Raw genomic sequence first — 11,411 nt, forward strand, 5'->3', positions numbered from 1 at the left:
GATCCCAGAGCCTTGGCAGGGAAGAGTGATGTCCCCAGCACCATCTCCCTCCCCTGTCCCCAAACCCCTTTAGGGACAGCCTACACCTGGCAGGGACTTGGGGGTGCCTGCCTCTCCCTACACCCATTCCCGGGTCAAAACGCTGCCTGCCTTGGAGTGCCAGGGAGCAGCTGGGATGGGATGGGGTGTCCTCAGTTTTGCTTGCTGTGTCAGGGGCAGGTTTGGGGCATCTGCAGCACCCACAACAGTGCACAGGTGGGCATCCCCTCTGCTTCACCAGCTGTCTGTCTGTGGGTTTTTTCTGGGGAAAGTAAAGCCCACCAGCTGTTCTGGGGCTGAAAACAGCCATGTTGGTGGAAAGAAGGATGCCTGGTCCAGTGTGTCCTGAGGTGCTCCTTGTTTGGGTCCCTTGGGTGCGAGCACCCAGAGGATGCAGCAGTTGGGAAACCCCACACCAACGTGGCACCATCTGATGTTGCAGTGCCTTGCTCCTGTCCATCCCATTCCCTAGGCATCCTGATGGGCAGGACAAATTGGTGGGATGGGGGTTCTGTTAGCCCTGGCACTGACAGGCCACATCATGGTCCCCTCCACAGCGGGCAGCCGGGTGAGCCAGGAGCTGCGCTACACCAAGGAGAAGCTGGGCGAGGAGTCTGTCTACACCTCCCAGATGTTGATCCAGACCCCGAAGAGGGATGGGGACAATATCCTGACGCAGGAGGCCCTGCAGCTCCACCTCGAGGCGGCCCTGGCAGCCAGCAAGGTCCAAGTCTCGCTGTATGGAAAGTGAGTCCAGCTCCAGATGGGGGACAGGGATCCCCGCTGTGCCCTGCACGTCCCACCAGCCCTTGCCATGTCCCCTATGGGATTTTGCCTGTTCTCAGCTCCTCCTTCTGCCTTTCCAGATCGTGGGATTTGAACAAGATTTGCTACAAGTCAGGTGTCCCCATCATTGAGAATGGCATGATAGAGAGGGTAAGTGCTGGTCATGGCGTGGCCCCCTGGGAGCCCCCCACGGAAGATCAGTCCCTCAGAGAATGGCAGTGGATGGGCTGTGGTGGGGACAGGGCAGGTGCTGCAAAAGCACTGGTGGCTGCACGTGGGAAGGCACAGGTTTAGGAAGCTCAGCAGGGCTGGGGGAGATTGAGAGGTCTAATCCATCCCTGCTGACCCCTCGCATCTCCTTCTCCCACAGATGATAGAGAAGCTGTTCCCCTGCGTGATCCTGACACCCCTGGACTGCTTCTGGGAAGGCTCCAAGCTGCAGGGAGGCTCAGCCTATCTCCCGTGAGTTTGTGTGGGGGACTGTCCTGGGCGTGGGTGGCCACGGGTGAGAGCAGGAGCTGGGGGTGCTGCCAAGGGGCTGTGCTTGACCTTCCTTTGTAGCTTGGCCCTGTCTGCTCCAAGGTGCCACAGTGCTGCTGCAGCTTGTCCTGCTCAGCCCCAGGAGGGTCCCACCAACATTGCTGTCCTGCTGGGTCAACACCCTGGGGACGGGTCCCTGTTCTTGCCTGCCTGGCCTCGGTGGCAGGGCAGGGCTGCACCACCACAGCAGGGGGGCTGCAGCCCACAGGCAGGAACTGGCCTGTCCCTGCCATGCCGTGCTGTCCCCCCAGCCAGGGATGGGGACTCGGGGACAGTAACTGTGCCGCAGGCAGGTCCTTGAGGCTGCTCCACCCCCCACACCCCTTCGTAGGTGCCACGGTGGTGAGGAGGCACCCACACTCCTGAGCTGTGCCAGCGGGCACGGAGGATGCAGAGTCCCCGGGTGGGTGGCAGGTGACTCCCAGCCAGCTCCTCACACCGCGGTGGTGGGGCTGGGGACCCCGGGCTGGGCCGGGGGAGCCCCCCTCCACATTCCTTCTGTTTACGCGTGTGTTTGTCCGGGAGAGCTGGGGCGGCTTGTGCATTGTCAGCAAACGCAGCCCCGTGCTTTCTCATGCTAATGCTGCTCTGAAAGCTGCCCCTTGCCAAACAGATGAAATAGTGGCCTTATTCAGGCTGCTGCGGATGGGAGGAGGGGGAAGGGGCCGCAGCATCCCCAGCCAGGACTAGGGGGCTGGTTTTGGCCCCCCCAGGACCTCAGGTTCTCCCCATCGCAGCCTGGGGAACTGCTGGGAGCAGGAGCGAGTGGGACTGGAGCGGCTGTGTCAAGCAGGATGCTGGTGGCATCACCTGCCAGCGTGGGCAGTATCCTCCCGGGGCTGGGGTACACGGCAGGCAGGGTGGCACCCGCGGCAGCGATGGGACTCATCTCCCCTCGCAGCTGAGTGAGTGGGTGCCCGGGCAGGCACCCCGGCTGAGCGCCGGCCAGGCCAGCCCATGGGGACTCGTCCCCCTTTTTAACGCTGAGGGGTGAGCGGGGCGGGAACTGGGAGAACAAAGAGCAGCAATCTATGGAAAGACAAAAGGATTTGCCCTGGCTCAGTGAAGCAAGCGAAAGCAGATAAAAGGGGCTCTCTTTGGAAGCAGCAGCAGCTCCGGTTGGTATGTGGGAATCTCGAGCGGCCAGCTCTGGCCCAGCCAGCCTTCATGAATTATTAGGCTGTGTTTCTCCCCAGAGCCCACACTTGCTTGGGGCTTTTTCTTCCCCTCTTTGGAGCGCTGGGCTGGGTTATTGGCTTTTTTGTGTGTCCTTTCTGTCTTAAAAAAGAAGCTGAGTGAGGCTGGAAGCTGGCCCCCAGCTCCCCGGGCTGGGGTGGAGGGAGCAGAGCATCTGCAGGCAATGGGAAAAACCCTTTTCCTGGGTACCCAAGTCCCATGGGGTCCTGCTGGACCTCCAAGGACCTGGTCCACGCCCAGCTCCCAGCAGTGTCCTGAGCCTCCAGAACCTCTGCTGAGCCCCAAACTCTCCAGCTTGGGGGGAGATGGCAGGAAGGGCTGTAGGGGATGCTGGGAGCTCTTGCCTGCCTGCTCCCCTCTATCAAGATGTTAGCCCACGGGCAGTAATTGTCCTGACTGCTCACACAAAGCGGGGCCAGGCAGCAGGGCCGGCTCCCCCCGCTTTGTCCCGGACTAACAGGATCAGGCACGCTACTTGACTCAGGGCATGGCCCGCTGCGCCGCACAGGGCACGGGGGATGCCGCAGGCGGCCCCCGGAGGGGGTAAGAGATGTGCTGGGGACTGAGGCTGCTCCTCTGTATCCTCGCACCCTGCCTTTGAGGGCACCCTCAGGACCCATGGGATGGGTTGGCAGTGGTGGTGGTGGTACTGCATGTGGGTTTTGGCATCCCACATCACCCCAGTCCTGCTCTCTGCCCAGGGGCCGCCCCGACATCCAGTGGAGCAACCTGGACCCTCTGCAGCTGATGGAGGAGCTGGGGCAGTTCACATCCCTGGAAGGCTTCAAAGAGCTGCTGGACAAGGCAGAGGTTGGGCAGGCTTACATGGAGCGGCCCTGTCTGGACCCCCGGGACCCCCAATGCCCCCCCAGTGCCCCCAACAAGCAGAGCCAGCAGGTGGGTCACAGTACATGAGAATCAGGAAGGGTGTGGGGGGTTACTGCTCTCCTGCCTGCCTCACGATCCTAACACCTCCCTTCACCTGCAGAGCCCTGACATCCCGGCTGAACTCTCAGGGGGCTGCCACGGCTTCTCCAGGAAGTTCATGCGCTGGCAGCAGGAGCTGATTTTAGGCGGCACAACCAAAGACTCCCAGGGCAAGCTGCTACGGTGAGAGCTGCTGTGGTGCGGGCATCCCCCAGGCACAGTGCAGGAAACCTGCCCTGGCTGCCGGAGGGGCTGCGGGGATGTTGGGAGGCTGGTGACTGTATGGGGCTAGTGAGCAGGGCAGCACTTTGGAGCACGGGGAGGCAGGGGGGCAGGATGCCTGGGTCCTCTCCTGGGTGCCTGCAGTGGGGCTGGGTGCCGTGGGTGGGGGATGGACCCATTCCTGCATCCTGGGGCACTGCAGCCGGTCCCAGCGAGGTGCGTGCCTGTCCCCCAGCGCCGAGGCCCTGCAGACCATGTTCCTCCTCATGAGCCCCCGGCAGCTCTATGAGCACTTCAAGGATGACTACGAGATCCATGACATCAGCTGGAGCGAGGAGAAGGCAGGAGCCATCCTGGAGGCCTGGCAGAGGAAATTTGTGGAGGTGGGTATTGGGAACAGCTCCCACATGGGGCTTGTGCGGGGATGAGCCTATGCATGGCATCCCCCTATGCCCGGCTTTTCTTGTGGCCACGGGTCCTTGAAGTACTCTCTTGTGGTCTGTAGGGACCCTCAGTGGTGGCACTGACACCCTGAATGGCTCTGGGGTGGGTGTACCTTGGAGCGGGGGGCCCTGACTCCTCTAATGGGGTGCACTTCTGGCAGTTGGCACAGGACTCCATCCCTCCCAACGCCACACAGAGCGTCCACGCTTTCTCCACCACCACGCTCAACGACATCATGAAGTCCTTCTCTGACGTCAGCGCCATCCGGGTGGCTGGGGGCTACCTCCTCATGGTGCGTGTGTCCCTTCTCTCTGTCCTCCGCCGTCCCTCTGTTGCCCCCCCTTCCCACTAACCCACTGTGCTCTTCCAGCTGGCCTATGCCTGCGTCACCATGCTGCGGTGGGACTGCTCCAAGTCCCAAGGGGCCGTGGGCCTGGCGGGGGTCCTGCTAGTGGCTCTCTCCGTCGCCTCTGGCCTGGGGCTTTGCTCACTGCTGGGCATCTCCTTCAATGCAGCCACCACCCAGGTATGTGCTGGGGGAAAAGCCAGGTGCTGCAGGGTCGGTGGGACCGTGGGGGCTGTGGGGTGGCTGGGTCCCCTCATGAGTGGTGGCCGTGTCCATCTACTGACACCAACTGCTTTATGGCAGGTCCTGCCCTTCCTGGCCCTCGGCATTGGGGTGGATGACATGTTCCTCTTGGCTCATGCCTTCACCGAGACCAGCCAGCACGTCCCCTTCAAGGTGAGCACCGAGTGCTGCCCGGGGGCTCCTCCGGCCCCTCCCACCTCCCCGTGGCCCCTCTCATCACCTCCTCTCTCTGTCTCTGCAGGAGCGGACGGGTGAGTGTCTGAAGCGCACGGGGACCAGCGTGGCTCTCACCTCTGTCAGCAACATGATTGCCTTCTTCATGGCAGCCCTGGTGCCTATCCCTGCTCTGCGTGCCTTCTCCCTCCAGGTAGGGCCACAGTCCATCTCTGGGGGGTGGGAAGGGCTGGCCAGACCCTGCTCTGATGTATGTCTCCCACTACCTCTGCAGGCTGCAGTGGTTGTGGTGTTCAACTTTGCCATGGTGCTGTTTGTGTTCCCTGCTATCCTGAGCCTGGACCTGCACCGCCGGGAGAAACGCCGGCTCGACATCCTCTGCTGCTTCTACAGGTACTGGTGCTGGGCTGACTGGGCTGGGGCTGACCCTGCAGTTCCCCCAAGAAGCATGGGGTGGCTAAACATCTTCTCATCCTTCCCTGTGTCCTCCTTTACTCTCTTCACAGCCCTTGCTCTTCACGGGTTATCCAGATTCAGCCACAAGAGCTTGCTGACGCCAACGACAACCATGCCTGCCACCCGTCCCCTTATGGGCATCCCGGCATGGCCACCAGCACCCAGATCACCACCACCGTGCAAGCCTTCACCCGGTGCGACCCCTCGGGCCACCACATCGTCACCGTCCTGCCACCCACCTCCCAGGTGTGCACCTCGCCTGCCGTCCTCCTGCCCCCCAGCGACCCCCTGGGCTCTCAGGTCTTCGCCCCATCCAGCTCCACCCGGGATCTGCTGGCGCAGCTGGATGAGGCCAAGGGGAGGCGGGAGTGCGTCCCCCTGCCCTTCTGCCGCTGGAGCCTCGCTGACTTCGCCCGAGAGAAGTATGCCCCGCTCCTCCTGCGGACCCGGACCAAGGTGAGGTGGAGGCAGCCCTGGTGGTGCCACCCAAGGTGGGTGGGTGGCACGGGACCCTGCCTGACCCCCTTCCTGTCCCCGCAGGCGGTAGTGGTGGTGCTGTTCCTGGCATTGCTGGGGCTGAGCCTCTACGGCACCACCATGGTGCATGACGGCCTCTACCTGACGGACATCGTGCCACGGGACACCAAGGCACACGCCTTCATCTCGGCCCAGTTCAAGTACTTCTCCTTCTACAACATGTTCATTGTCACCAAGGGTGGCTTCCACTACCCGGGTGCCCAAGCTGCCCTGCTGAGCCTGCACCAGGCCTTCAGCACCGTCAAATATGTGGTGCGGGAGGGAAATCGCGACCTGCCCAAGATGTGGCTCCATTACTTCCAGGACTGGCTGCGAGGTGAGGGACATGCCTCTTTTCCGTGATCTCCCCTGTCCAACAACCCTCTCCCCAGCCTTCGTGCTCCCTGTTGACCTGGGAATGCCTTTTCTGGTGTGCATCACCCTGGGGAGGGTAGTCCCAAAGTGCCCAGCACTGGAAGCTGAGCCCTGGGGTTTCTGTGCACCCATCCCGCTGGCACCATGTTCCCTGGGTCACATGGGGTGGTGTGCAGGATGGTGTGTCCCCAGGGATGCTCAGTCCCCGTGCTGCATCCCCAGGGCTTCAGGCCACCTTCGACAGGGACTGGCAGGCCGGGCGCATCACCCATGACAGCTACCGCAATGGCTCCGAGGACGGGGCGCTGGCATACAAACTCCTAATCCAGACCGGCAACAAGAAGGAGCCCTTCAACTTCAATCAGGTGCGTGGGGACAGGGCTGGAGTGACTGGGCTGGAGACAATTCTGTGCCTGCTGCCCAGCTCATGCCCTCTCCTGTCTCTCCCGTAGCTGACCACGCGGCGGCTGGTGGACGAGAACGGCATCATCCCCCCTGACACCTTCTATATCTGCCTCACGGTGTGGGCCAGCAACGACCCCCTGGGCTTTGCTGCCTCCCAGGCCAACTTCTACCCACCACCACCTGAGTGGATTCATGACAAGTACGACACCACGGGCGAGAACCTGCGAAGTGAGTGAGCACAAAGGGCTCTCTGTGGCATCTTCCTGCAGAGTACCCTACTCCCCACACCTTTTAGCCCCGAAGGAAAACCCCCCACATCTCCCATCCCATCTGATAAACTGCCTTGTTTCTCAGTGCCCCACCCGTGTCTCCCTGCACTCCACACCCTGAGCAGCCCTCTGTACACTCCCTGTGCCCTTAGCACACAGCAATGCACCCCTGCTCCAGCTCATGAGCATCTCAGTGCAAAGAAGCCCCTCTATTTCCCGTCTGCTCCATGTGACCCACTACCCCACAAGCATCCTGCTGGCAGGGAAAACCCCTCCTCCTTGCCCTCAGTCTTCTCCCCACACACTCCAAAGAGCCATGGTACCCAGCCAGGCATCAGGCTGCCCAGGCTGCACTCAGACTGGTGTGACCGTGGTGCTCTCATGCTGCCTGTACCCCCACACTGCCTGTACCCTCACACTGCCCGTTCTCTCCCCAGTTCCAGCAGCCCAGCCGCTGGAGTTCGCCCAGTTCCCTTTCTACCTGAGTGGGCTGCGTCGCACGTCCGACTTCGTGGAGGCGATTGAGAGCGTGCGGGCCATCTGCCGGGAGGCCGCCCAGCGCCACGGCGTGCTGAGCTACCCCAGCGGATACCCCTTCCTCTTCTGGGAGCAGTACATCGGCCTGCGGCACTGGTTCCTGCTGGCCATCAGCATCCTGCTGGCCTGCACCTTCCTCGTCTGCGCCCTGCTGCTGCTCAACCCCTGGACAGCTGGCATCATCGTGAGTACGCACCCTGATGCATGGGGATGATCCTGAGGGGTGGGGTCAGGGGCATCCAGCCTTTCTCCCGTCCTGCTAAGTGGCCCTGGGTACCTGTGTCATGGGAATTGGGCGATGGGGTGGCCAGGGGCACCCTGGGGAGGAAGGGACACCCATATAGGGGTGGCAGTGGGTGGGGGACTCCTGTATGGAGGGGTCAGTTATATCACTGATGAAGGGAACATATGGAGGTACAGGGGGACCTAGGGACATCCATGAAGAAGGGGGTGATGGAAACACCCATATGGAGGTGGCAGTGAGGGGGGGACTAATATGGAGGGATTAGGGACACCTCTTAGGAAGGGAACGTGTGTAGTGGGCAGGAGTTTGAGGACATTTATGCAGAGTACGGTGAGGGCCACCCCCAATAGGTGGGACAGAGGGACACTCCAAATAGGGACTGGCTGGGATAGAAATATAGGGGGAACCCAAATAGAGGGAAAAGGGTCAGTGAGGTGAGGCTGTCCTATATGGAAAAGTAGCACCAAGCTTGCCAGGCAGAGGGGACAGCCAGTCAGAGCCACCCCTGACTGACAACATCACCCCTCAGGTGTCCATCCTGGCCATGATGGCTGTGGAGCTGTTTGGCATCATGGGGCTGATGGGCATCAAGCTGAGCGCCATCCCAGTGGTCATCCTCATCGCCTCGGTGGGCATCGGTGTGGAGTTCACTGTTCACGTGGCCCTGGTGAGCCCAGTTCCCACTCCCTGGCACCCTCACTCCCTTGGCCATATGCCAATGGGTGGCACACCATGGGTGGCACACAGGGACAAGCCCTGTGTGACATCCCCATCCCACTCAGGGCTTCCTGACAGCTGTGGGGAGCAGGAACGTGCGCTCGGCCGCGGCGCTGGAGCACACCTTTGCCCCCGTGATGGATGGTGCTGTCTCCACCCTCCTGGGTGTCCTCATGCTGGCCGGCTCCGAGTTTGACTTCATCATGAGGTGAGCACTGAAGGAGGGTAAACCAGCCACTTGCTGCCCTCCAAAAGCTTTGGTAAAGGGAGCTGGTGAGTGTGGCAGTTCCTCAGGCTGGTGGTGGGGATGTGTGGCAGCTGCTGAGGATGTGTCTTGCTGGGGACACCCGTTCCATCTTGCATGGAGACTGGGGAGACACCGCGGGGCCAGGGCATGTGGCATGGAAAGCCATGTTTGGGGTGGGACGTGATTCATGATGCCTGTGCCTGCTTACCCCTTCTGCCTGTGACCCCCAGGTACTTCTTTGCGGTGCTGACCATCCTGACGCTGCTGGGGCTGCTCAACGGGCTGGTGCTGCTGCCCGTCCTGCTCTCTGTCGTCGGGCCACCCCCTGAGGTACAAAACCCCCCATCCTGCCTATCTTTGGCCCTCCCCAACCCCGTACCCACCCCTCTCCATCCCCCATTGCTCCTCACCCTGTCCCCCTTTCACCCTGTCCCCATGCTTGCCTTTTTCAGTCCCAGCCTTGTCTCATATTCACTTGAGTCCTTCCATCACCCTGTACCATCCTTTCTCTGACCCATATCCAATTTGCCTCTACCTGACCCTATTCCTCCCTCACCCCACACTCAACTTCCCCCATCTCTCCCTGACCCATTTGATCCCATCCCTGCTTCACCTGGAATCACCTGTGTCCCCATCCTCACATCACCTCTACTTCTCCACATTCTTCCATCTTTGTATATCTCCAGCTCCTCCAACACTGTCTTCTCTCCCCAGGCATCCCTAGTGGATAATGGCCCCTGCCTAACCCCATCAGAGTCGGTGCCCCCATGCCTGGGCCCTGGAGGGCTGTATGTCCGGCGTGCTCCAGCCTGGCCTGCCACCTTCACTGAGCCCTCGGACACGGAGCACTACACAGACGGTGTGGGGCCAGGCAACCCCCGGGGACCCTTCATTGTGCCCCCCACCCCAGCACACATCCTACTGGAGGCTGGCAAGGACCCCAGCTTCCCCCGCATCACCGTGAGTGTCTCTGCCCGCTGTGGCATCGCCAGCTCCCCTGCATCCCCTGGGAGAGGGTCTGGGGCATGGGTGCCCATGTTGGTGCTGGTGGTGTTGCTGGAGGAATGCTCAGTATGACTGGGGACCCTCATGCTTCATGTTCCCCCTCCAGGTGCTGAAGCCCTACAAGGACAGCCTGGAGGTTCAGGGGAAGAAGGAGGCTTCTGGCCCGCAGCCTGCACCCACCCTGCCCTTTGGGGAGCCGTGCCCCACACTGCCCCGAGAACACCTACAGCCCTGCCCGCCAGGCACCCGGCCAGCCCCCACCGCAGCCCTGCCCACCTACAGCACCCACCTGCAGGGTCCTGCTGGCAGCTACACCACCGTCACAGCCACTGCGTCGGTGACGGTGGCCCTGCACCCCACACTGCCTGGCTCCTACCCCACCTTCAGCCCTGAGGGCTTCGCCAGCAGCGAGCGGGACTGCCTGGACGAGCCCAGTGTGCCCAGTACCAGCGGCACCGCCGTGCCCGATGCCTTTGAGATGCAGAGCATGGGACACCACGGGGCAGGTGCCCAGCGCTAGGTGAGCGTGGGGACACCCCACCCTGGGACTGATGCACGGCAGAGTGGGGGTGTGAGGTGTGTGTGGAGGGACCCAGCTGACCCTCCAAATCTCTCTCTCTCTCTCTGCAGGTTGCTGGTTCCTGGGCAGAGCATCTCCCCAGCACCCGGTGGGCACAGGAGGGTGCAGAGCGGGGTCGCCCGCGTTGTGCTGCTAATGGCCAGAGCGATCTCGGCCGAGGAGGACCGGCCCCCCTGCACCCTGCAACAGGGCTTGGTAGGGCAGGCTGGCACTTCTATGCAAGCTGTGTGCAGGCCACGCCGTGCCCGCGTGTCCCTCACCCGAGGCTGTGCCGTTGGTGCCATGTCCTGTCACCCAGGGTTTGGGGTTATCCCGCCCTGGACTTGTTGCCCCCCAGAAATGGAAGCACTAACTCCCCCCTCTGTTTCTGGAGCTGCTGGCAAGGTGGACTTGGTGCCATGCCAGCTCCCCCTCTGTGGGGTCACTGCTTGCTCCCTATCACCTCCTCCTGGGACCACCCATCCCAGGCCATGAGCTGGGGTACCCCAACAGGGTGCCCTGATGCCCCCCGTCCTGATAAAGGGGCAGTCCCAGAGCCAGCTGTGCCCTGGCATGCCACAGGCAAGGCCTGGGGCGGGCACCCCCCACCTTTATTTATTGCAAAGGGAAACTATCTATAGAGAGATATATATTTTTAAGCTTATTTTAAAAGATTTATTTCTCAGCCTACGGCCTTGCCCCGCTGCCCAGAGTGCAGGCAGGGAGCGGGCAGACCCTTTGCCAGTGCAGGGCTGCCCACTGGAGGCAGCAGGAGCCCAGGGGTGCAGACCTGGTTCATGCCCCCATTCCGTGGGCAGCTCACCGCCTCCGATGCGCTACTCCGTGCCTCAGTTTCCCCAGTGGCAAGCATGGAAGGGCTGGACATCATGGATGTGCCATGGTGGAGACAGGGAGACTGTTGCTCCCCACTGCACAGGCAGGATTTTGGAAGGGGGAGATCCTTGGAATGGTCCTTGCTGGGCCAAGCCCCTGAGCTGTCCCAGGGTCACGGCCCCTCGTGCCACACCCGTGCTCTGCCCAGGTGATGGCACGTGCTGGAGCACGCACAGGACAGTGCATGCTGACAGGACAGTGGGCTCCCGCGGTGCCACCGGGCACATCTTGCTGGGAAACCGTATTTCTCACCATGTCCCCGTGCAACG

The 11,411-nt window shown here is 61.9% G+C and overlaps 1 protein-coding gene across 1 annotated transcript; it reads left to right on the forward strand.

The window, feature by feature from the left end:
* The first annotated feature begins 580 nt into the window (after positions 1-580).
* On the forward strand, positions 581-11,371 carry PTCH2 (patched 2). Its single transcript, XM_018072036.3, has 22 exons — positions 581-786; positions 906-975; positions 1,196-1,287; positions 3,264-3,459; positions 3,551-3,672; positions 3,947-4,094; positions 4,316-4,447; positions 4,526-4,681; positions 4,805-4,897; positions 4,986-5,111; positions 5,193-5,311; positions 5,425-5,830; positions 5,915-6,227; positions 6,488-6,630; positions 6,718-6,898; positions 7,377-7,660; positions 8,250-8,387; positions 8,503-8,645; positions 8,915-9,014; positions 9,399-9,644; positions 9,796-10,209; positions 10,320-11,371. The coding sequence occupies exons 1-21, from the start codon at positions 581-583 to the stop codon at positions 10,207-10,209; spliced, it is 3,828 nt and encodes a 1,275-aa protein (XP_017927525.2). The 3' UTR covers positions 10,320-11,371.
* The last annotated feature ends 40 nt before the right edge of the window (positions 11,372-11,411 follow it).

Source organism: Manacus vitellinus, unplaced genomic scaffold (assembly GCF_001715985.3).
Source record: "Manacus vitellinus isolate BGI_N305 unplaced genomic scaffold, ASM171598v3 scaffold_21_pilon, whole genome shotgun sequence".
NCBI classification, from domain to species: domain Eukaryota; kingdom Metazoa; phylum Chordata; class Aves; order Passeriformes; family Pipridae; genus Manacus; species Manacus vitellinus.

Bases quoted from the DNA above. Each gene is read 5' to 3' on its own strand.
- PTCH2 (XM_018072036.3), top strand. From the start codon at position 581: ATGGTCCCCTCCACAGCGGGCAGCCGGGTGAGCCAGGAGCTGCGCTAC. The intron at 6,228-6,487 runs GTGAGGGACATG...CTGCATCCCCAG, and splicing joins CTTCCAGGACTGGCTGCGAG to GGCTTCAGGCCACCTTCGAC. The intron at 6,899-7,376 runs GTGAGTGAGCAC...TTCTCTCCCCAG, and splicing joins CACGGGCGAGAACCTGCGAA to TTCCAGCAGCCCAGCCGCTG.